The sequence below is a fragment of the Bactrocera latifrons genome, unplaced genomic scaffold (assembly GCF_001853355.1).
Source record: "Bactrocera latifrons isolate USDA-ARS-PBARC rearing strain unplaced genomic scaffold, ASM185335v1 scaffold_587, whole genome shotgun sequence".
Classification (NCBI taxonomy): domain Eukaryota; kingdom Metazoa; phylum Arthropoda; class Insecta; order Diptera; family Tephritidae; genus Bactrocera; species Bactrocera latifrons.
Genome location: NW_017537253.1, coordinates 78,872 through 102,391, shown reverse-complemented (window position 1 = coordinate 102,391; position 23,520 = coordinate 78,872). Strand labels below are relative to the sequence as shown.

Here is a 23,520-nt window from a genome sequence, read left to right as displayed (position 1 = left end):
CGGCTATAATCGCGTAAGCGGTGACTACGCCAATCAAGAAGAAGAGAAGAGAGCACCCATTGCAGAATCTAGTTGTTGTTGTTGTAACGGCACAATTCTGCTGAGTTGACAGTCCTTGGCCGGATAAAAATCTGGGTCCGTTCCGGTTTTCGTAGACCCGACTGTCCTGCAGAATCTAGTGATATATAACGGCACGAAAATAAACATAGGTTTTGGTCTGACATATTTTACAGCCATTGCAAATAATTTTCTGCGTGTGTTTGTTGTTGTGCCGTTGCACCAAGAGAAAACTTGTGCAATTCGTGCACCGTGCAAGGGTTTTGGAAGAGCAAGAAAATCCCCCTATTATGACAATATCAAGTGAGTTGGGTTGAGTTCAGCACCAATGCTCGCGACAGACTGCAGCAGCACGATTGTGAATCCGACTACATGAACATTCGTAAGAAGGCAGCGACATAACAATGGCCGGCATGTACACAAGACAACACAGCTCTCTATTTTGCATGTCCACAATTTCGTTGTGGCCATACTAATACCTTGCACTTCAATGAAATTTTAATATTTTGTTTAAAGTGAAATTTTTTAAGCAAAAAATAAGTAAATATGTAAATTTATTTGTTTTAAATTGTCAATTATTATTACAAATGATATAATACAGCTATTTTATGCTTTTATTACATACATATTTGACAGATGTCGTTTGCAGTCTGTCGCGAGCATTGTGTTCAGCACATGACAGCTTTATTTGTATATGGAATGTAAACAAATATCAAGTGACAATTTCTTCCTCTTCTTAATTGGCGTGGACACCGCTTACGCGATTATAGCCGAGTTAACAACAGCCCGCAAGTGACAATTGAGGGCCGGAAAAATATGTCTTCCAATAAAATTAAACTAGAGCAGGCACCGATTATAATGAGTGGAATGTAAGTTTTCAAGTAGGTTTTAGCGAAAACTGGTTTTCAATGTGTTTTCGTTTGCAAGATTTTACATGGTTTTAGGGCGAAAACGAGTTATTCCCACGAAAACATGTTTTCATTGTCGGTCCGAACATAGTATAATTTTTAAACCCAAAAACGGGATTGAAAATTGTCAATCAAATTTTTAATCCCAAAGACTGCAATGAAAAAAGGTTTAATCCAAAAAAATCTGGAAATCCCAAAACGCCGATTGAACAAAAAAAAAATTAATCCGTACGCGTGTACGAAGGAGAACTTTCTTGATATTTTGTGCTTTGCCAAAAAATTATATGTATGATGTCAATGTTTTCCCTAACTCCAATATACCTAAGATACATTTCTTATCTTATTAACTATCTGTTGACTGCCCTATATATTCGTCAATATGGGAGACACCTTTGTAATATAAAGTGAACCTGTGTATCTACGTAGTATATACAAGTATAATGATACGACTATTTGTATAAAATAAATCGACGGTTACTTTTTTTATACTCTTGCAACTAGTTGCTACAAAGTATTATAGTTTGATTCACCTAACGGGTGTACGTACCACCTAAAACTAAGCGAGATACTATGCCCAAAAAAAAGGTGACATTTGTATTTGTTTTTAGGTTGGTAGTACTGTCAGTCACATTTATGTCAAATTTCATGTCAAAATATTCATTAGTGTTTGAGATACGTGTCGTTTTGTGAGCTGCTAAAAGTTTTAAGTTTTTTACGATGTCGAAATTTGTTGAGCGAAGAATTTACATTAAATTTTGTTTATGGAATCAATTTTCTGCGGATACGTTGAAGAAAAAGGACAGGAAAAGGTGCAGAAAGCCTTTGGTGATGAGGCTATGTCTAAAAAAATGTTTACAAGTGGTATAGTGAGTTCCAAGCCGGCGGTGAGCGTGTCGAAGACGAAGAGCGTCCAGGGCGACCATCAACCTCAACCGACGAAGCTCACGTTCAACAAATCAAAGATTTGGTGTTGGAAAACCGTCGATTAACAATTAGAGACCTTGCTGAGGAAGTTGGCATATCGAAAGGCTCAGCCAATACCATTGTGAAGGAGGTTTGGGCCTCAAGCGCGTCAAATCTCGATTGGACAGAATTTTTTTGAAAAAAGGTGTCGCGTTGAAGTGTGTGAAACGATGCTTTCCGACTACCAGGGTGACATGAAACGCATTATAACTGGCGATGAAACTTGGATCTACGCTTATGACTCCGAAACAAAAGATCAATCGAGCGAACATCGTGCCAAAAGAGAGCCGAGTTTTCTTGTTGTTGTTGTTTTAACGGTTATCAGTCCCCGTTGGGATGGTGAGAGTTATCAGTGTTGTCGTCGATGTCATCTAACGGGAGGCCCAGGAAACGTGCTGTTTCGACGGGGTCGGACCAAAGGGAAAGGGGTGTTAGATGGGTGGGGTTGGTTGGGCATGCAAAGAGGTGGCCAGTGTCATGCGGAGACTCGTTGTATGCAGGACATACGTTGGGTATGTCAGGGTCTATTCTGRATAGGTAGGAGTTTAACCTGCTACAATATCCAGAACGAAGTTGCGCAAAGGTCACTAGCGTTTCTCGCGGTAACTCGAGCTCTTCGTCTGCTATGGGTGGTAATTTGACTCCTAGTACGCCATTCACGGGGAGGGAGTAGGTGAAGGTGTTGATGGTCCTGTCGGCGTATTGTTCGATGTCGTCGACGTGATCAAGGAACGACCTCTTGATGCTCCTAGGAGGCAGTTCCGCTCCAAGCAGATGACCGCAAGGATGATTTCTGCGAAAACATCCCAGCAGGAACTGCTTCGAGAGGAGTTCATTATGCTCCTTAACTGGGAGCATAAGCGTCTCGCTATGTAAGTGCTGGATGGGAGACATCAGGAGGCATCCCGTCGTGGTCCGGAGTCCTGTATTCTGGCAGGCCTGTAGTTTCCTCATCTGCGTGCCACTGCATCCAGGCGACCATATGGGTGCTGCATAGTTCAGGACTGGCCGGCCGATTGCCTTGTAAGTTGCCAACAACGTTTTTTTGTCTTTTCCCCATGTGGTGCCGGCTAGCGACTTGAGGATTTTGTTGAGGCTCTGTACTTTAGCGATGATCGCGGTCGTACGTGGAGAGAAGGAGCATAGACTGTCGAAGGTGACACCTAAAATTTTAGGGTTTTTGACAGTCGGAATTTGACGCCGTCGACTGCAATATTAAGTTCCTCTATACTCCTTCGTCCAGTTCGTGAATATGGTCGCTGTGGATTTGGTAGGGGAAAGTTGGAGGTTCCGTGCCGTGAGGAAACGAGAAAGGTTGGAGAGATAGTTGTTTACCTTCGAACACATGCCATCGATTCCATTGCCCGACGTCAATATCGCACGAGGTTATGGAAACCCCCCCTGGTGGTTGCGGGAGTTTCGAGATGTAGTAGTTAAACAGTAGCGGGGAGAGGATACCACCCTGCGGAACCCCTGTTTAATTCTTCTCAGTTTAGATGTTGCGCCTCGAAATAGTACGGATGATTGGCGACCGTTCAGATAGTTCATGGTCCACCTCTTGAGCCCTGGAGGAAGCGTGGTTTTCTCGATGTCCTGCAGTAGCGTTGTGTGATTGACCGTGTCAAAAGCTTTTGACAGGTCCAACTACGAGGATCGTTCTCTCACAGGGTGGTTTCTGGTTGAGGCCACGAACTATCTGAGCGTTTATGACGCTAAGTGCTGTGGTGGTACTGTACATTTTACGGAATCCATGCTGGTGACTGGCTAGGCTCAGGTGGTGAGTGAAGGTCGAGAGTAACAAAGCTTCAAGTGTCTTCACTACTGGGGAGAGGAGAGTTATCGGGCGATAAGATTCCCCTTTGTTGGCGGGTTTCCCAGGTTTCAGTAGTGGGACCACTCTTCCGACTTTCCACACACCGGGTAAGGTAAGGCGACAGGTTGAGGACCTTGGTGAGATATTTTACTCCCGTAGATGCTTTAGCATTAGCATGTTGATTCCATCAGGGCCAATGGATTTGGAAGATTATGCTTTGTTGATGACACCCTGAACCTCTTCATCGGTGAAAGTAAGTGGCGCGCCGTCGTTTGGCATTTTGCGCAGCCGTTGGTTAACACATCGTTTGGATTTGTCTACCGAAGGGTGCAGTGTAAACTGCCGGCTAAAATAGCTCACGCACTTCTTCGGGTCCGAAGAGGCATGACCATTGAATTGAACTTCATCTCGGTCGTCGTGACTCTTCGGGTTGGACAAAGCTTTGACAGTAGTCCAAAGCTTACACCGGTAGAGAGGTTGCAGGACTTCAGGTGCTCTATCCATTTCGTTCGTTTATGCTGGTTTACCATACGCCGAATCTCCAAATTGAGGTCACTTATTCGGGGATCCCCGGGATCGGCATGGCGTAAGGTGTCGCGCTCATTAGCTAARRCRGCTGCTTCGGCTGGGAAGTTGGGGCGGATTTCCGCTATTCGTCCAGCAGGTATGAAGCGAGCGGTAGCTGCTGCGATCACCTTGCGGAATTGACGTTCGCCAGCGCATACGTCCGTAGGGATGGGTAGAGCGTTGAAGGTGCTCTTAGTTAATTCTGTGAAGCCGACCCAGTTAGCTTTGTTGAAGTTAACGAAGGTGCGGTTGTCCACAGAAACGAAGCCGGCAGGTTTCTCGATCGAGATAATTATGGGTACATGGTCTGATGCGAGAGTTAGCATAGGTCGCCAGGTTATGCTATTTATCAGACCACCACTAGCGATTGTAATATCGGGCGAGCTACTATAAGTGCCCATAACTCTGGTGGGGGCTTCGTCATTCATTGTGCAGAATGTCGAATCGTCAATCTCTTCCGCCAGTTCCATCCCCCTACGGTCATTTGACAGACAGGAATGCCAAAGATCGTGGTGCGCCGTTAAAGTCGCCTAGCACCAAACGGTTTTCACCACGAAGTAACCCACCTATATTCGAGTAATATCCTGTAGGGCAACATGTAACTGGGGTAATGTATATAGTAAATATTTCGAGCTCGACATCGCCTGACCGGACAGCTATGCCCTGACATTCTAGGGTAGTGTCCCTGCGGTCGATATCTTCATCGATTAGACGATACTGCACGGTGTTGTGCAATATGAAGGCTAGGCCACCACCATTATCTCGCTCGCGATCTTTACGTATAACGTTGAAACTTGCACAACTCAGTAGATCTGAGCGGCTGTTTAGCTTGGTTTCTTGGACCGCAGCTATCGATACGCGCTCCCGATTCATAAGTGCAACTATCTCCTCGATCTTGCTCTGGAGTCCGTTGCAGTTGAATTGAAGTAGCCGGGTTTGTTGCGGGTGTCCGTGGGTGATCCTGGGGGTGAGAGAGGGACGTGTGGGTGGTACTTGTTGCAGCTGCAGAACCCGCCGGGGCGGTTGTCGCACTAAGGTGTTTGTTGGCGACGCCACTGTAGTGTGTTGCGGGGGCGGACTACTGCACCTTGGGGCAACGTACGACTCACTCCATTCACGTTTGGTGCGCAGGCCGGACCAGGCCGGGAAGTGACACCAGCCAGCACAAGAGTTGCACTTGACTGATGTGACGTTGCGACGTATGGCGGTCTGACACACGAAACAGACTGTGCGAGGAACCAAGAGTTGCTGATTGGTTCGCGCACGTGGATTGTAACGGGGGACCGTGGAGGTCTTCTGTTGGCCACTCGAGGTGGGTGGCGGCGCAGCGCGCGAACTATGTTCTGATTGCACAGCCGTAGAGGCTAGCGTCGCAGTAGTCTTAAGATGGCTCCATCCATTGCATGTGTTGCACCTGACCGAGGAGTTTGGATGGAGCCTTTTCGCGCAAACGCAGCAGAAGAATTCATCCGGGCCTGGGTTGGACTCAATGCCAGCACGAGTCAGGAGGATACGCAGCAACCCTGCTGCAAGGCGTTGCTCCAGTGACGACACACACAAATCAATACTCACCGATCCAAACGGGGTTAGATCGCCGAAAAAACAGCCCTTGGTCGGATGAAATCCGAGTCAATTCCGGTAACGTAGAACCGGCTGTCGTGGGAATTGACAGTTTTCTTCGATTACCGTGGTGTTGTGCATTATGAATTCCTTCCAACCGGTCGAACAGTCAACAAGGAATATTATTTGAACGTTATGCGTCGTTTGCGTAACGCTATGCGCCTAAAAAGGTCGGCATTTTGGAAAGACAATTCTTGCTTTTTACACCACGATAATGCACCATCCCATACTGACCTCGTGATTCGTGATCATTTCGCCAAAAACTCAGCCCATATCGTTCCGCAACCACCGTATTCACCTGACCTGGCGCCGTGCGTCTTCTGGCTGTTCACCAAGCTCAAAAGACCGCTCCGGGGACACCGTTTTTATACGATATAGGAGATTCAAGTCGCAGCGAAGACTGAACTGAAGGCCATCCCGGTAAGTGACTACAACCAGTGTTTTGAAGATTGGAAAATCCGTTGGCAAAAGTGCATTGCATCGGCAGGGGATTACTTTGAAGGGGATGAAATTGATTTAGAAGAATAAATAAAGAATTTTCAAAATAAATACAATGTCTCCTTATTTTTTGGGCACATTACATATAAATGATCAGGATGACGAAAAAAGTTGAAATTCGGTTGACTGTCTGTCTGTCCTTCCGTCCGTGCAGGCTGTAACTTGAGTAAAAATTTAGATATCTTCATGACACTTGGTATGTGGGTTTCTTAGTACAAAAAATTTTCGAGTTCGTAGTAGGGCGTAATCGGACCACTACCACGCCCAAAAATCGGTATTAACCGAAAACGTATAAAGTGCCATAACTAAGCATCAAATTTTTTTTTCTAAGTGGGCGTGGCCCCGCCTTCTAACAAGTTTAATGTACATATCTCCTAAACCACTTCAGCTATAGTAACATAATTTGCTGAGTACAAATCTTATATGAAATTCTATCGACAGGGTGAAAATGGATGAAAGCGGAGGATACTCTTCATATAACGGTAATGTTAAAAACTACTTAAAGCCCGATAAATAGTTATGCATGCACCAGAAACGTAAAAACTTAAGGTCGGGATAGTATGACAAGGCTTTATAGGCGCCCCGGTTAAAATTAGACAATGGGCGCGACAATGCCCACTTTTTGTTGAAATCCCATACCTCGGGACCCGAATGACCGATTTCGGAAAAATTTGGAACGTGGCATTCATATTCCTATCTCAAATTACTGAAATCGGACAATAACCACGCCTACTTTCCATACAGCAAAATTTTAAATTCAACTAAATTTTTTTGCCTTCCTTCCCAGTACACAAATCAAGAAGCAACTAATATAATGGGATTAAATTTTGCACGAAGAAGTGCAATTGATGTATACCATCTTATGACAAAAAATTGTTCAAACCCAACCAAAAGTTTTCAAAACAATCTGTAATCCCAATATGTTGACCCCAGTGTACTAATGTTGATTTTTTGGCTGTTGTTGTTGTTGTAACGGGGACGGGTTGACTTTTGGTCGAAAATATCGTTGAAATCGGGTAAATTATTTCCTGAGTCCGTATACCTAATATAAAGATTTTCGAACTTCCTGGTGACTCTATGTTGGATATATCGGCCAATATTTGAGTTATCTCAATGAAAATTTCAGAACCTATTTTACCCATAACAGTGTATCATTCTGCCTAAAATGGATATGTATTATATAATGATTTGGGTTTTTCTAACAAATCTTATGCCGAATATATATGTAGGCCTACCTACATATAAGGTCATTGTATAAGTTATATATGGTGTATGTATATATAAAGTTTCTTATATTTCGATCTTCTGCTTGACGTTTTACTCCTTAAATATTTCCCTGGCTTTAATTCTAGCAAGTTGTAAGAGTATAAAATGTTCGGTGGCACTGTTGTTGTTGTTGTAACGGCAGAATTCTGCCGAGTTGACAGTCTTTGGCCGGATAAAAATCCGGGTCCGTTCCGGTTTTCGTAGACCCGACTGTCGTGGGAACGGGTTCGGTGGCACTCGAGCTTAGCTCTTCCTTACTTGTTTACTACTTTTTATTTTCATTACCTCTCGTAAGCGGGCGCGGACCTCTCGATAACGGACGAGAAACTTGAATTGCTGAAACTCTTATTTGCGGACAACGAAGACCCAAAAAATGGAGAGTAACTAAACCGAACAGCCGAAATATATATACGAGTTATATGTGTACATACTCGGACACTCACCATATGTAAAACTGTGAGAACAAGCATTAACATGTTAAGATTTAACGGGATCTATATATAACAATTTGTAGCTATTGACTTGGAAAAATCAAAAATTATGATTCATTCGATTTGTTGCAAATCGTTCAGTCGTGTTATTTAATCAACCGGGAAAAGATACCACAAAAAAAAAAAAAAAGAAAATACTTTCTATTAAGGAAAAAATGGAAATTTTAAATGTGTTGGAGAAAGAAAATTCATCTCTTCGTGCACTCGTAAAAAGGTTAGTAAAAATTTCTTTTTTTGTTTGCTTTTAATGATTCGTTATTGGAAAAATCCAGGCTGCCACTATTGTCAAAAAAGGAAGACATTAAAAGGATATGATTTAGCGGAGATATCATAAATAAAAACGTTTTTGAATAATGATGACTCAAAAATATACAAATTGTGTTTTGAGTGGTTTGCCAAAGCCAGAAATCAAAATATATGTCGGGCCCTATTATAAAGAAAAAAGCAAAATAAATTGCGGGTCAACTAGGAGTTCAAACTTTTTCGGCATCAACGTTCAAAAGTGTATGTGCGGAATTTGCTGAGGTTAATCCCGAGGATGTGCACCAATTTAAAGAAAAGCTGACAGACATTATTGGGCTTCATACCAGAAGATATATTTAACACAGATGAAACTCGACTTTTTTTCTGTGCTTTGGCAAATAAAACTCTGGCCTTCAAGAACGAATTCTGCCGTTACAACAACAACGAAAAATGCCATGCGTTGGACCGATTATTGAAAAAAAGATTAACAGTGCTACTGTGTGCCAATATGGCTGGAGATAAAGAAAAGCCATTAGTGATCGGAAAAGCGGCATGCCCTCGGGCGTTTACAAAATGCGATTGAGGAAGGCCGCCAGTTGAATGGAAGTCAAAAATCGAAAGCTCGGATGTCTCGTGAAATTACGTGTGAGTGGCTACTAACGTTTGATAAAAAAGGGCTATTTTGGGAGAATGACAAACTCACGCTCAGAATTTAAACTTAATAACATAAAGTTGATCTTTTTATCTGCTAATACAACATCCGTTTGTCACCCCCTTGATCAGGGCATAATACAGTATTTCAAATGTCACTACAGATGCAACATTATGAAACATTAATTGATTAGAGTAAATGATATTTCAATGAACAAACTTTTAAAAATATTACTGAGGCAGCTTAACAATGGAAACAATATAAAACTGTTTTTCAAAAGCTGGTTTGATGCATAGGTCGCCAAGTTATACTATTTATTCTTCTTTTTATTTAATACAGCCTCCTGGTCCTTCCAACGGAGTGGAGGTCTTCCTCTGCTTCCCCCGAGTGGGTACTACGTCGAACTCTTTCTGAGCTGGAGTATTTTGGACGACATGATCTAGTTAGCGTAGCCGCTGCCTTGTAATTCGCTGAACTATGTCAATGCTGTCGTTTATCTCATACAGCTCATCGTTCCATCGAATGCGATATATGCCGTGGCCATCGCGCAAAGGACCAGAAATCTTTCGCAGAACTTTTTTCTCGCTGTCATCTTCCATACCTCTCCATCATATAGCAGGACGGGAATAATGAGTGACTTCTAGAGTTTTGTTTTTGTTCGTCGAGGGAGTACTTTACTTCTCAACTGCCTACTTAGTCCGAAGTAGCACCTGTTGGCAACAGATATTCTACGTTGGATTAAGAGGATCTCGTTCACTACCAGACCCATTTGCCTCGCTGCCATTCTGGAGAAAGCAGAACTAACGGCGCGGTTGCTGAGGCCGATGATATCAATATCATCAGCATACGCCAGCAGCTATACACTCTTATAGAAGATTGTACTTTCTTGGTTTAGTTTTGCGCTCGAATTATTTTCTCCAGAAGTAGGTTGGGGGTTCTTTCCGATCCTGACGGGGCATTTGATGTTGCTCAACGTCAACTTACACAGCCGTATTAGTTTTGCGGAGATACCAAATTCAGCCATCGTGGCATAAAGGTAGTTTCTTTTCGAGCTGTCACAGGAGGTGAGTGTCGATTTTTTTTTTCAAGGGTCTTTTCCAAGATTTGGCGCATGGTGACTATCTGGTCAGTTGTTGATTTGCCAGGTCTAAAGCCACACTGATAAGGTCCAATCAGTTTCTCAACAGTAGGATTTAATATTTCACACAATACGCTCGATTGAACCTTATACGCGATGTTAAGGTAGCTTATCCCACGGTAGTTGGCGCCGATTATGGGGTCTCCATTTTTGTGGATTGGGCAGAGCACACTTAAGCTCCTATGTTATTGTTGTTATAACGATTATCAGTCCCCGTTGGGATGGTGAGAGTTATCAGTGTTGTCGTCGATGTCATCTAACGGGAGGCCCAGGAAACGTGCGGTTTCGACGGAGTCGGAAGAAAGGGAAAGGGGTGTTAGATGGGTGGGGTTGGTTGGGCATGCAAAGAGGTGGCCAGTGTCATGCGGAGACTCGTTGCATGYAGGACATTCGTTGGGTATGTCAGGGTCTATTCTGGATAAGTAGGAGTTGAGCCGGCTACAATATCCAGAACGAAGTTGCGCAATTGTCACTCGGTTTTCTCGCGGCAACTCGAACTCTTCGTCTGCTATGGGTTGTGATTTGACTCCAAGTACGCCATTCACGGGGAGGGAGTCGGTGAAGGTGTTGATGGCTCCACTGTCAATTGTGGTCAGTGCCTGTCGGAAGTCTGTTGCGTCCGAGGTCCTGTCGGCATATTGTTCGATGTCGTCGACGTGATCAAGGAATGACTCCAGCCAGCACAAGAGTTGCACTTGACTGATGTGACGTTCCGACGTATGGCGGTCTGACACACGGAACAGACTGTGCGAGGGACCAAGAGTTGCTGATTGGTTCTCGCACGAGGATTGGAGCGGGATGAAGGTTGGGGGGGGGAGGGGGACAAGTTAAAGTGGAGGTCCTCTTGTGGCCACTCGAAGTGGGTGGTGGCGCAGCGCGCGAATTAAGTGCAGATTGCACAGCCGTAGAGGCTAACGTCGCAATATTGCGTAGGCAACACGTAACGCGTGGTCCACTCCTTATGGGTCTTAAGGCCTGAGCAGGTCTTAAGATGGCTCTATCTATTGCATGTGTTGCACCTGACCGAGGTGGAGTTTGGATGGAGCCTTTTCGGGCAAGCGCAGCAGAAAAATTCCTCCGGGCCCGGGTAGGACTCAATGCTAGCACGAGTCAGGAGGATGTAGAGCAACCCTGCTGCAATTCGTTGCTCCAGTGACGACACACACAAATTAACACTCACCGATCCAAACGGGGTTAGATCGCCGAAATGACAGCCCATGGTCGGATGAAATCCGAGTCAATTCCGGTACGTAGAACCGGCTGTCGTGGGAATTGTTAAGCTCCTATCGTTGGGTATGCTTTCGTCTGACCATATTCTACAAAGAAGCTCATGCTCCATCGACCCTCGCTGCTTTTTGTTCTCTCTCCCCATGGGCATCGATTGGGGAATCGGGTTCACCTTCTCCTTTCGTTGTGCCTTCACTGCCATTCAGCAGGCTGGAGAAGTGTTCCCTCCATAATTTAAGTATGCTCTGGGCATCGGTGACAAGATCACCTTTGGGGGTTCTACAAGCGTATGCTCCGATTTTGAATCCTTCTGCTTGTCGCCGCATTTTTTTATTTTATTTTTCGAACATTATCCCTGTTGGCCAGTTTGTCAAGCTCTTCATACTAACGCATTTCGGCATAACTCTATTTCTGTCTACAAATGTGTCCCGTTTGCCTCTTCAGCTCTCGGTATCTATCCCATCTCGCACGTGTTGTGATCGATTGTAACGTTGCGAGGTAGGCCGTCCGCTTCCTTCCCATTTTCGGGTTCCGGCGAAGTCGATCGGCCTCAACCCATTTGGGGATGTTTCCTCGTGGAGGCAGAATTTACCGACTGCTGCACCCAAGATATCTTCCTTGCCTACTCTGGCGTTAAAGTCGCCAAGCACGAATTTGACATCGTGGCGAGGTAGCTCTCATAGGTGCGCTCCTAGCGCTCATAGAAGGCAATACTGGCATATACTATTTATTAGATAAGTTGTATTTGACGAACTGCTGTATTTTTCTACAACTTTACTGAGAATTTAGTTATTATTTGCACATAATTAATTGTCTACGTGTTGTATTTTACAAGCTCTTTTATATTTACTCCAAACATGATTTAATTCTTGAAATAACAGCTCTTGGTCGGATAACATCCGGATCAATTCCAACAACGTAGAACTGTCTGTTCTGGGAATTGGCTCTAATACGAATTGATCATTCCTTCGATTAGAACTTATATAAAAAACAGTTAGGATAAATATTTACAATAATTTAAAATTTTTAAATATAATATGTCATAAATATATAATATAATTAATTATTTCAGAATACAATGCAAGCGGCATGGAAGGCACAAGTGGAAGAAGTGACTTCGATTCTACGTTCAAGGGTGAGTGTACATTGACGAATTAAGTTTTGATTGTAATGACCAAAATGCTTGATTCAGCAAATGAGTCAGGGAAAATCTGAAAATTTTTTGTTAGCAACTTTTTTTGAGATTCGTAGGTAGGTAGGTAGTTAGGAGTGCAGCCCTGTTGTCTTTCGGGCTCACTAACACTGGTTGTGCCATTTTGATGCACTATTCGTAGACCTTTTATATCTGTTATCAAGTTTCACCTCTTTTAAACCATTTTGAGGTTTTGATGAAGCTACTTATGTCCGATATGCTTTTAATAGAAATCCATTTAAGGATTGGTGCTTGATGGATTCCAAGTGTTCTGTGTCGGATCTATAATAGGGCTGGAGATTCACAGAGAAAGTTTAAAATTGTTTCCTTGTTCCCAGCTATTCGGCAGCCTCGGCAGATGTTGTTGTAGGGCATAAACATTTTGGACGCATGTTTTTGAAATGGTCAGCGCCCTGTTATGGTGTTGTCATATGTTGTCCATAATTGTTTAGTTTTAATACATTTCGATATGTTTTTCCATCTGTTATTTTCAACTTGTTGAAATTGTCTATTGATCTCTCTTTTGATTAATCCTAACGGGCTTGGTATTAGCTCCGGATCGGATTCGTTGAGGAAAGCTCCTGCCTTTACCAACTCGTCGACTCTTCCGTTGCCGAAAATGTTCCTGTGGCCAAGAACCCAGATCAAGTCTAGATCTAGCTTATTTTTTTATTGACCTCAGTGTTTTTTTTGCAATTGTGGACTAGACTGGAATTTGTCACGGGCGAAGACAAGGACAGGAGTGTCGCCAGGCTATCTGTAAATATTGCTGCTTTACATATCCTCTCGTGGTTTTCCAATAGAGCTTCGCAGGCCTTTACTATTCCCAGTACATCTGCTTGGATGATGCTGTTGTTGTTGTGTTGTTGTTGGCAGAATTCTTCCGAGTTGACAGTCCTTGGCCGGATAAAAATCCGGGTCCGTTCCGGTTTTCGTARACCCGACTGTCGTGGAACGGCTTGGAAGATGCTAACCTAGTTCGGTAAACGGATAGAGAGAGAAATGTCTAGATCAACGGAAAGTAACCACGTGCCTACTCCGTAGTCTATTTTGGACCCATCGGTATAGACTGAGATGGTATCTTCTTTCCCTATTGAGCCTCTTCTCAATTCTCTTCTAGAAGGTATCCTCTTCTGGAAGTGCCTATTGAAATCCAGCAATGAGAGAACGCAGTCTGATTTATTAACGTTGAGCTTGTTTAGAATTTGACTATGTCCATAGTTCTGCTGATTCCAACCACCCAATTCTTTTATTCTTATAGTAGAACATGCTGCTGTTTTGTGAATAAAGATGTCTATGGGTAGTTGATGCAGGATCACATTGAGCGCGACAGTCAGACATAACATGATTGCAGCAGTAACACCTGCACATGCTGCTCTTTTTATTCCATTTAATTTTCTAATGTTGTATTGTTTGTTTAGCGCTGGCCATCATACCAGAGGTGAATATGTAAGTATAGGTCTTATGACAGCCGTAAACATCCACTTAATTATACTAGGTTGAAGGCCCCAACTCTTGCTGTCGAGTTTCTTGCAAGTATAGTAGGCCATATATGCTTTATTTAATATTTTTTCTATATTTATTTTCCAGGACAGTTTGGTGTCGTTTATGCCACCGTGTGTCAGAAAATTAATGATACCAATTACTTCTATATTATTGAAGGCGTCCTCTATGTGTACAAATGCAGCCATGGTGTATCGTTTGTAGTGTAGGGATTTTTCAATTACACTTATCCCCTCGGGAAGGGCAGTGGCGGTTGATCGGTCCTTTAGGTACGCATGTGGGGACTTCAATAACTTATCCGCCATTATTGTTCTTAAATGTAAGTCTATTAGCCTTTCTAGTACCTTGAGCATAAAGGAAGTGAGGCTTATATGTCTAAAAACATTGGCATTCTCGTGTGTTCTTCTGCCTGGTTTGGGAAGGAACACAACTATATTATTTTTCCAATTTCTTGGGATGTAAGATAGTTGAATGCTAGCTTTGTATATATTTTCAAGCCTTTGAACCATTGGTTCTACCAGTTTTTGCAGCATTATGAGCATAATCCCGTCTGGACCTGCCGCTTTAAATGGTGCAAAACTATTTATGGCATATTTGATTTTGCTTTTCTCTACTATTTGGTTTCGATAAGCAAATGCGTTCAACGGTGGTTCTGGTTCAACCCTCCTTGATGGTGTTTGCTGAGTCCCGGGGAAGTCGTTGTAATTAGTACCTCCAGAGACTCGTTTGAGGAGGAGGTATGCAGTATTAATATGGTCTTTGAATAGCATTTCGCTCAGCCTAGCGGGTTCTCTGCAACTTTCTATAGATGTCAGATCGCCATGAATCGTAGCTTTCCTAACTGCCTTTTTATATCTTTTCATAATATCTTTATATGGCTGCCAGATTTTGGTTCTAAAACTCTCATTGAAAGCTTTCCTTAGTTGTATTCTGAAATTCTTGAGTTCACTGTTTCAACAAGGAAGAGACTTTCTCTTTTTCAAAACTGTTAGCGGAGTGGATTTTTTGATAGTTGTGGTTAAGATTTTTTCCACCTTATCTACTTTTGAATCTAGTGCCTGAGGATTTCTAATACTCTCATTGCCTCTCTTTTCAAAGCATTTTGTTTCTATACTGGTAAATTTTTTCCGCGCTGTTCTTCTGGGTTCCGATATGTGAGAGGAGCACTGTATTTCTCGCGGATGCTGAAGAGTATCCGCTCTTGTTGCATATACTTAAATTGCTATTCTGAATATACTGACTCACCTCTGGTGTTTATACTGGAGCTACCCCATACGGTGTGCCTTGCGTTTGCATCACACCCTATTAAGACATCTTCCTTCCTTTTCTCGTCTACTATTCTTATAAGTGGTGCTGGTGATATGTCCCCGTCGTGGACCATGTAGGCCGAAACCAAGAAAACATGATTTTCCTTTTGTTCTACCTTTACGACTGTGATATCTGCTGGGCTGTAATTGGGACAAGAGCAATGCAGATTTTTAGCCTGACCTTGCGAAATCCGAAGTTTATTTTGCAGTCAGAACTCTTAAGAGCCTCTATGGACTCATCGAAAATGGCCACCAGAGTTGGTGTGCTTGCTCTATTGAGGTTTTCCTCCTTGGTCAGCTGACAATCATCTATGCCAGGAATAGCTTTGTTCTGCAGCTTGATGCATCAGGAGTTTTTGAACATTTTACCATAAAGTATTTTCGGATATTTGGTTAATATTTAATGCAATTTTATAGCATACATTCGAATAAAATTGTGACTCCATAAAATATACATATAAATGATCAGCATGACAATGGCCCTAATTTTTGATATATCGATTTGAAATTGCATATTTCGATTTCTCCTGAAGAAGGTGCACATTTGTCAAACCCGCCGATAGCGAACAGTATCACATAGCTGCTATACAAACCTTCCGATGAAAAATAAGTTCTTTTAAGGAATTTTTTATATTTTTATTTAAAAATTATTGAGGCAAACTTTCTTTGAGTTTATAATTTTTAATATTTAATTATAAATATTGCAGTTTTCTCGCGCTACAGGGGGAACTGTAGCCATATCAACGGGACCGTATATTTACTAGTATCATTAAAATACGTGACAGCACCACCGAAAAATTAATCGTTGCCGTTTGAATCTCGTTTTGTTCTGTGCAATGCTTTGTGAGCCATTATAGATTAATCTTAAATTATGATTCAACGCTGCAACTATTCCGGTATTTTTTTTTTTCTGGCGAAGCGATTTTTTTTTTCTGTTGCTATATTAGACATATCTTACCGATTCCACATTGTTATACCTCATTTAATGTCGCGTCCCACGGGAACGGGATAAAAATCGTATATTCGCCTGCTAGCTCTAATTTACCTCCCCACCAATTTTCATTTAAATAGGCCGTTCTTGAGTTAAAAATAGTGTAACTAACAGGACTTTCTTGTATATACTTTATGTAGAATATTTTTAAAGGTAGCATAATTTTTAGTGGCAATACTGGTAAACCTTTATTATTACATACTATTCCCCTTTATATGGATTTAATTATATCAGCTCAAGCCGGTGCACAGCAAGGTGAACAAGAATTGGCAACAAAAATGCTACAAATACAATCGAAACGATTTTATCTGGATGTGAAACAAAATCGACGTGGGCGATTCATCAAAGTCGCAGAGGTAAGTGCCATAAAGGAGATGCATCATATTTAACAATTTTGACTACTTATTTCAATATATTATTTCTAGATTGGTGCAGATGGCAGACGTAGTCAAGTGTATTTGGCTTTATCGACAGCCGCTGAATTCCGTGATCATCTTTCAACATTTAGCGATTATTATGCTTCTTTGGGTGAGTATTTGAAAATCATATACATTTGAACAAAACAAAATTTAAGTAATAAGGTAAATAAATAGATAAAAAAGTTGAATTAGTTTTTGGGGTCGACTACATAAAGATTGCAATTTTAAGCCACTAACGCCTTTGTTAGCAGTTTTGCGTAAACAATACTAGACAACGTTGGATCCGTTAATCATGGCGAATGAATATTATAAGGGAAAGTTTTAACATAATTGTGAGCATGTTTATAAAACATTTATAAAAAATAAACGAATAAAAATTTTAATTATGATTTTTTTTATTTGTAATCCTGGAAATCATCATTAACCATAATTTTTCAAATGCCGGGTTGAAAATTTAAATTATTCATTCATTTCCATTCTACACATTTTGGAAGTATCGTGACTGAATCCTCCGCAATTCTAAATTATTCCGAAAGTTATTTACTCATATATTCTCGATTGTCTCTGCAATTCTTAAGGATTTTTTTTATCGTAGAGAATAAAGTCCCTTCAAATAGTTATTTGTTAAGGTAAAGTTTTCCAGAAATATAGTCAAAGCTGCGACAAATGTTAGCCATTATATTTCATAATTGCTTATTTTATTAATGGATCATGCACATAATTATAAAAAAAATCGTTGTTTTAAGGTAGATACTAGCTAAATAATATCTTTGTCTTGTGATTATTTTGTCTACTTATTTTGAAATCTTTTATGACCAATATATGATGTAAAGTCAAATGGGTAGAAATGAATATCTCGACTGTCTAATTGAAATTTTAAGTTTTGACAGCTTCGGAGCAAATTAAGTAAAAATGTCTTTAATTTTTGTCAGTTTTCGAAGTTAAGGTAACAAACTAATGCTACATTGAGCCATTACCTTCAATATATACTAATATATTTAGACCTACATTTTAAACCATAGCAGTCAAATTCGCAGGGCCACCAAATCCAGATAACCTCCCTGAGGATGGAAAATTGAAATCGGAGATGATGATCAAAGATAATAGACGATATTACTTAGATTTAAAAGAAAATGCGCGTGGTCGATTTTTACGAGTAAGTATTTATATCAATATTATCAAAGAAAAATTTGTTTATCGTATTATGAATTTCTCCATTTTATTCGAGCATCAATGCAATATATAATAAAAACATTTGTAAATGATTCTGACGCATTTTCAAAACAGCTATTTCCCTAAAGACAAATTGTGCTGGTGTGTCATGCTGAATTTCTTTACAGAAACAATGTGTGTCATATTTACTAGTTGGCCACTCCGATAAGTACTTAGCTTGCAAAAAAAAAACGAAATAAAAAAATCCTTTATTTCTCAACAAACTTCTTATTTACTAGCGTAGAAACCGCTTACGCAATTATCTTCTTTTCGCAAGGTGGCGCCAATGCTAAATTATAAGCGAAGCCATGTCGACCTCTTCCTCTGCTTCCCCTGGCGAGTACTGTGTCGAATACTTTCAGAGCTGGAGTGTTTTCGTCCATTCGGACGACATGACGCAGCCAGCGTATCCGCTGTCTTTTAATTCGCTATGTCACAAAACTTATCGTTAATTCGAATGCGGGTATATCAAATTAAGACATTGCGGCATACAGGCAGCTCTTTTTCGTGCTGTCAGAGGCAGCTTGGAAGTCGCCAAAGAGGTGGTGTGTTTCGATTTATTTCACAGGTTTTTTCCAACATTTGGCGTATCGTAACAACCTGGTCTGTTGTTGATTTTCCAGGTCTAAAGCCACAATGATAAGGTCCAATCAGTTTGCTGACTGTGGGCTTTAATCATTCACACAAAACGCTCGATAGAACATTATACGCGTTTTTGGATTCGGCAGAGCGCACTTAAATTCCATTCGTCCGACCATATTCTACAAAGAAGCTGTTGCATGCTCCTTAACAGTTCTGCGCCGCCGTGAATGAATAGCTCGGCCGGCAATCTATCGCCCCCGCCGATTGTTTGTTCTTCAGACAGGTGATTGCTATTCGAACTTCTTCATGGTCGGGCAATGGAACGTCTGCTGCATTGTCCTCGATTGGAGAATCGGGTTCGCCTTCTCCTGGCGTTATGCATTTACTGCCATTCAGCAGGCTGGAGAAGTTTTCCCTCCATAATTTTAGTATGCTCTGGTTATCAGTCGGTAGATCACCTTTGGGGGTTCTACAATAGTATTATCCGATCTTAAAACCTTCTGTTTGTCGCCGCATTTTTTGTTTTAGTTTTCGAACATTACCCCTGTCGGCCAGTTTGTCATGCTCTTCATACTAACGCATTTCGTCCTCACTCTATTTCTGTCTACAAATGTGTATCGCTTCCCTCTTTAACTCTCGATATCTATCCCATCCCGTACGTGTTGTGGTTGATCGTAACGTTGCGAGATAGGCAGACTGTTTTCTCTCCTCTGCGACGCGGCACTCCTCATATGTTACCAGATGTTCTTTTGCATTTTGCGAAAACCAATGGTTTGTTGTGTTTGCAGTTTCTCGACGTCGAACCTTCCTTGTGTTTGATGGCGTGCGTTTTGTGCTGCACAGAGGTGAGTGCGAATCTTTGCTGCAACAAGATAGTGGCCCGAGTCGCTGTTAGGACCTCGGAGAGACGTGCCTTTCGGCTACCACAACATGATCTATCTTGTTGGATTTTCGATCCGGACACAGGCAGGTGCGTGATGCATTTTCTTTTGCTGGAAGCTAGTATTACAGATAACCATTTTTCGCGTACCCAAGATACCTACTTTGCCCACCCTGGCGTTAAAGTCGCCAAGCACGACTTTGACATCGTCGCGGGGGCGGCTCTCCTAGGTGCTCTCCAAGCGTTCATAGAAGACATCTTTGGTCACATCGTCGTTTTCTTCCGCGTGGCTGGACGGTCATCCATCGGAGTGAATGATAGTACTCCGCAAAGGAGTCTCTCTTCCCCCACGAATCTCAAACCGAACTTGTGCTTCGTTATATGGCCACTGTAGTAATTGCCACAAGAACCTACTTGTCTAAGTCCTTGCCCCGTCCATCGCATTTCTTGGACGGCAGTGATGTCAGCCTTTACTTTCGCGAAGATATCAACCAGTTGGGCAGCGGCACCTTCCCAATTAAGGGACCGGACATTACAGAGGCATGCCGTTTGCCATGGTTGTCATCAAAAGGGGGTTCTCTTAATCAGGTTGTTATTTTTCATTGGAGGTGTTTTTTAGGTGGCGGGTCCCAAACCCAGCGCACAATTCTATGTAGGGGATGCTCCGCCTTCTCGCTTTAGCTCGCCTTCAAACGGATGTTTTTAGGCTACCCAGAGGATACTTGATCAAAGACCGGAAGTAGTGAGCTGCTTGAGCCATATGTAAAAGAATAATTTCTGGCCACTCCCAAGTGAATGGCGATCAGAGAACTTTCCTCACTTGCGTGAACCTCTACAAATGACTCCATCCTTCTCAACAAACTTCAGATCGATATAAATGGTGTTTTTGGTTAGACATTAGGGTTTTGCAGAAATTCCGACGTACATACATACATTTCCTTCCAAGACGTCAATTGTCTCGGGTTTATCTGCGTATAGTAAATAGTTCTGCGGTATTGCACGTCTCTGTAGCGTTCCATATTGACAGAAGTATTTTTAACTTCTTTCAATAGACACATATTCCTTCTGCTCATAGACACATTAAACAGTAAATTTTTGAAGATGTGCAGTTGAATATTGGCGCCAAATGGGAAAATTTTGTTTATTAACATAAAACCAAACCTAATTTGAGCTTCGCCGCTGAGCAAAATTTTCTTATATTTTTTTATGTTTTGTTTTGCAATTTGAAGTAAAATTTGCTCAATATTTCAGCATACACAAAAGCAGATTTGCGTCTTGTGCATCTGTGGTCAATACCTTCCCGTCTAAAAGTATGTACCTAGTGTGTATACCATAGGTTTGTGCTGAAAGCGCGGAATGAGCTCACAGAGGCTCCGGAGTCAGCAAGTTCGCCTACTCAATATTTCTTGTTTATAATAGATATACCTGCTGCCTCAGCATTTTTTAGCACCTTAAATGATTACAATTGGCGTTATATTCCGTTTTAGCCGTTTTCAAGGCACACTGGGGCAACTCATCAAAACCGATATTCCCCATTGACACTTGTTACATCTTTTTTTACGGTTGCCGAAAACTTTTGAAATCACTGCTTAAATACTCTTAAGAAACAGAATCCGCTGCCATGCGCCTTTTCTCATGTTGATAAAATAAAACTACTGCTGGAAACACTATCATAATTCCATCGGGTCGCTTTTTCGGAACACCATCGTATATACTATACATACCCAATGTGCTGGAAGATTTCGTGAGTGAATGAAAAAATATTTGCTGATTTCTAATAATAAAAAAGAGTATAAAAAGATTTTAATTTCGGTCTAGTCAATGAAAAAGTTCATAACAGGGCATGTATTTATCTTTCAGTTTGTATGGAAGCTAGATGGTATTGGGGTCCGATATCGATGGTTCCGACAAATGAGTAGCATATAGACAGATAGACCGACATGACTACATAACTCAGTTCGACGCACTGATCATTGCAAAATGTTACAACAAAACAACAAAGTAAAAAACTAGTTGAACTTGTGTCGAAAACTCCGTAAACGATAAAGCAAAAATTTGGGGCAGTAAAAGCCAAATTTATTATGTGGTTAGGAATAGTCAGAAACAAACAATACTTACAATTTTAATAATTTTATTTTGGCAGTCTTTTATTTTATTTTATGAAAGGACGGTTCAACCGAACAACTTGCAAGAATCAAAGCCTATAAAAAACCTTATGGTGTCATCCAGAGTACATATACTATATATGCACTGTTATGAGTAAAACAAGCTCTCTCATTGTCATTGATATAACTCACATATTGACTGATACAAAGGGTTTAAAAACACCCGGAAGTGCAGAAATCGTTATAATGTGTATATGGGGGCTTAGAGAAGTATTGACCTTATTCAACTAATTTATGGTACACAACTATCAGGAAAAGATTCTCTCTGAAGTACAATTATAAATCCCATACATTAACCTATGTTTTCTAAGGGGAGGACCAGAGGGAAAAGGGTGTTAGATGGGTAGGGTTTGTTGGGCATGCAAAGAGGTGGTCAGTGTCATGCGGAGACTCGTTGCATGCAGGACATACGTTGGGTATGTCAGGCGATCTAACCCCGTTTGGATCGGTGAGTGTTGATAGTTCTGAGGTCTACATATTCGGTACGTAGGGGCTTGAACAATTTTGGTTAGGTTAGGTTAGATGGGTGATCAGAGATCGCACGTAGACTAATAGATGTCCTTTGTGAAGTCATTGAAAATAGAACTCTCCTGTTCTGACTTGAAGATCGGCAAAACGCTTAGTAGACAATACAAATTTGCAAAGGCGATTAATTTCTACAACCGCCAGTTCGGTGGGATGTCTGAAGGTTTGTGCCCCCAAGTGTCGTAAGTTTTGATCTCCCAAAAGCGGGCAGTCAAGAAGGAAGTGCTGGCTTATTTCTACAACATCTTCCACATCACTAATGAGAGGCTAGTCTTACTGTGGGCAAAGAGATCACCAGATCTCCTGCGATCTATCTTGGGTTAAAAGGCTTTTGCGAACGCACAGGTATCAATGCTGGCCCAGCGTTGACCAAGCAGCTGCGAGGCCCAGCTATTCAGTAGTAGAACACAAGAGGATGCAGGAGCACCGACCCGTTCCCATTCTACCGATAACGATTCTAGGGTGCCTTTCCTTGCTACCTCATCAGCTTTGCAGTTACCTTGAACGCACTGTGAATGAGTTCAAGGCTAGTATTGCCGGTCTGCTATCTTAGTGAATAGTCACTTCCTCTAAGGAAGTTATCGATAAAGTGGTCAAAGAGGTGGGTGACGCAAGTCAAATATTTGGGGTTGATCATGAGTGAAAGGATGTGTTTTACTCCACACTTGGCGTATGTGAAGGAGCGACTACAATCAACCGTAGGCAAAATACGCCGCATTTTGAGGAGCGATTGGGGTCTCTTACGTCGTGCTGTCCGCACCATATGTCGCGACTTTTTTGTGGCCTGTGCCACATATGGAGCCCTGTATGGTGGGAGGCAGCCACGACTGTCTGGGGGTCTCAAAAACTCCTCTCAATCCAGCGTTGTATGATGCTTGCTTGTTTGCCTGTATGTCGCACSGTCTCAACGGATGCGATGCAGGTTTTACTAGGTGCACCCCCTCTTGACCTGATTGTCATACAGCGTRCTGTTGCATTCAGGTTAAGAAGGGGTTTGAGTGTGTTAATGCTGCGGAACGATTGGATTTCCGACGATGTTGTGGAGAGGGAGGGATATCTAAGGAGCAAGAGGCTCCTAGATGATGGAGTTAGGCGTAGGTGGCAACAACGTTGGGACAAGTACGAGTGACGTACGAGTACATTCAGGACGTTGGGTTCGTTGAGGATAACCCAGACTTCAGATCTGGGTGGTATGGGGATTAGCTGGACTAATGGACGATTAGATGTTAGTGATGTGATCTCCACTAGTCGGAATACCGAACAGTTAGGGTTGTTTGCGCGTGAATTATTTAAGCGGCGAA

General features: G+C 42.0%; 1 protein-coding gene across 10 annotated transcripts in view; it reads left to right on the top strand.

The window, feature by feature from the left end:
• Positions 1–23,520, top strand: part of LOC108974735 (transcriptional activator protein Pur-beta) — a 66,834-nt gene that overhangs the window by 31,425 nt on the left and 11,889 nt on the right. For 8 of the 10 annotated variants that reach the window (XM_018942761.1, XM_018942757.1, XM_018942751.1 and 5 more), the window contains 4 exons: positions 12,516–12,578; positions 16,671–16,792; positions 16,862–16,964; positions 17,881–18,011. In XM_018942761.1, the coding sequence (XP_018798306.1) occupies positions 12,533–12,578; positions 16,671–16,792; positions 16,862–16,964; positions 17,881–18,011 (402 nt within the window). In that variant the 5' untranslated portion in view covers positions 12,516–12,532. Of the gene's footprint in view, positions 1–8,460; positions 9,072–12,515; positions 12,579–16,670; positions 16,793–16,861; positions 16,965–17,880; positions 18,012–23,520 lie in introns of those variants that run through there. The other 2 variants (XM_018942759.1, XM_018942758.1) reach the window with 2 other exon arrangements.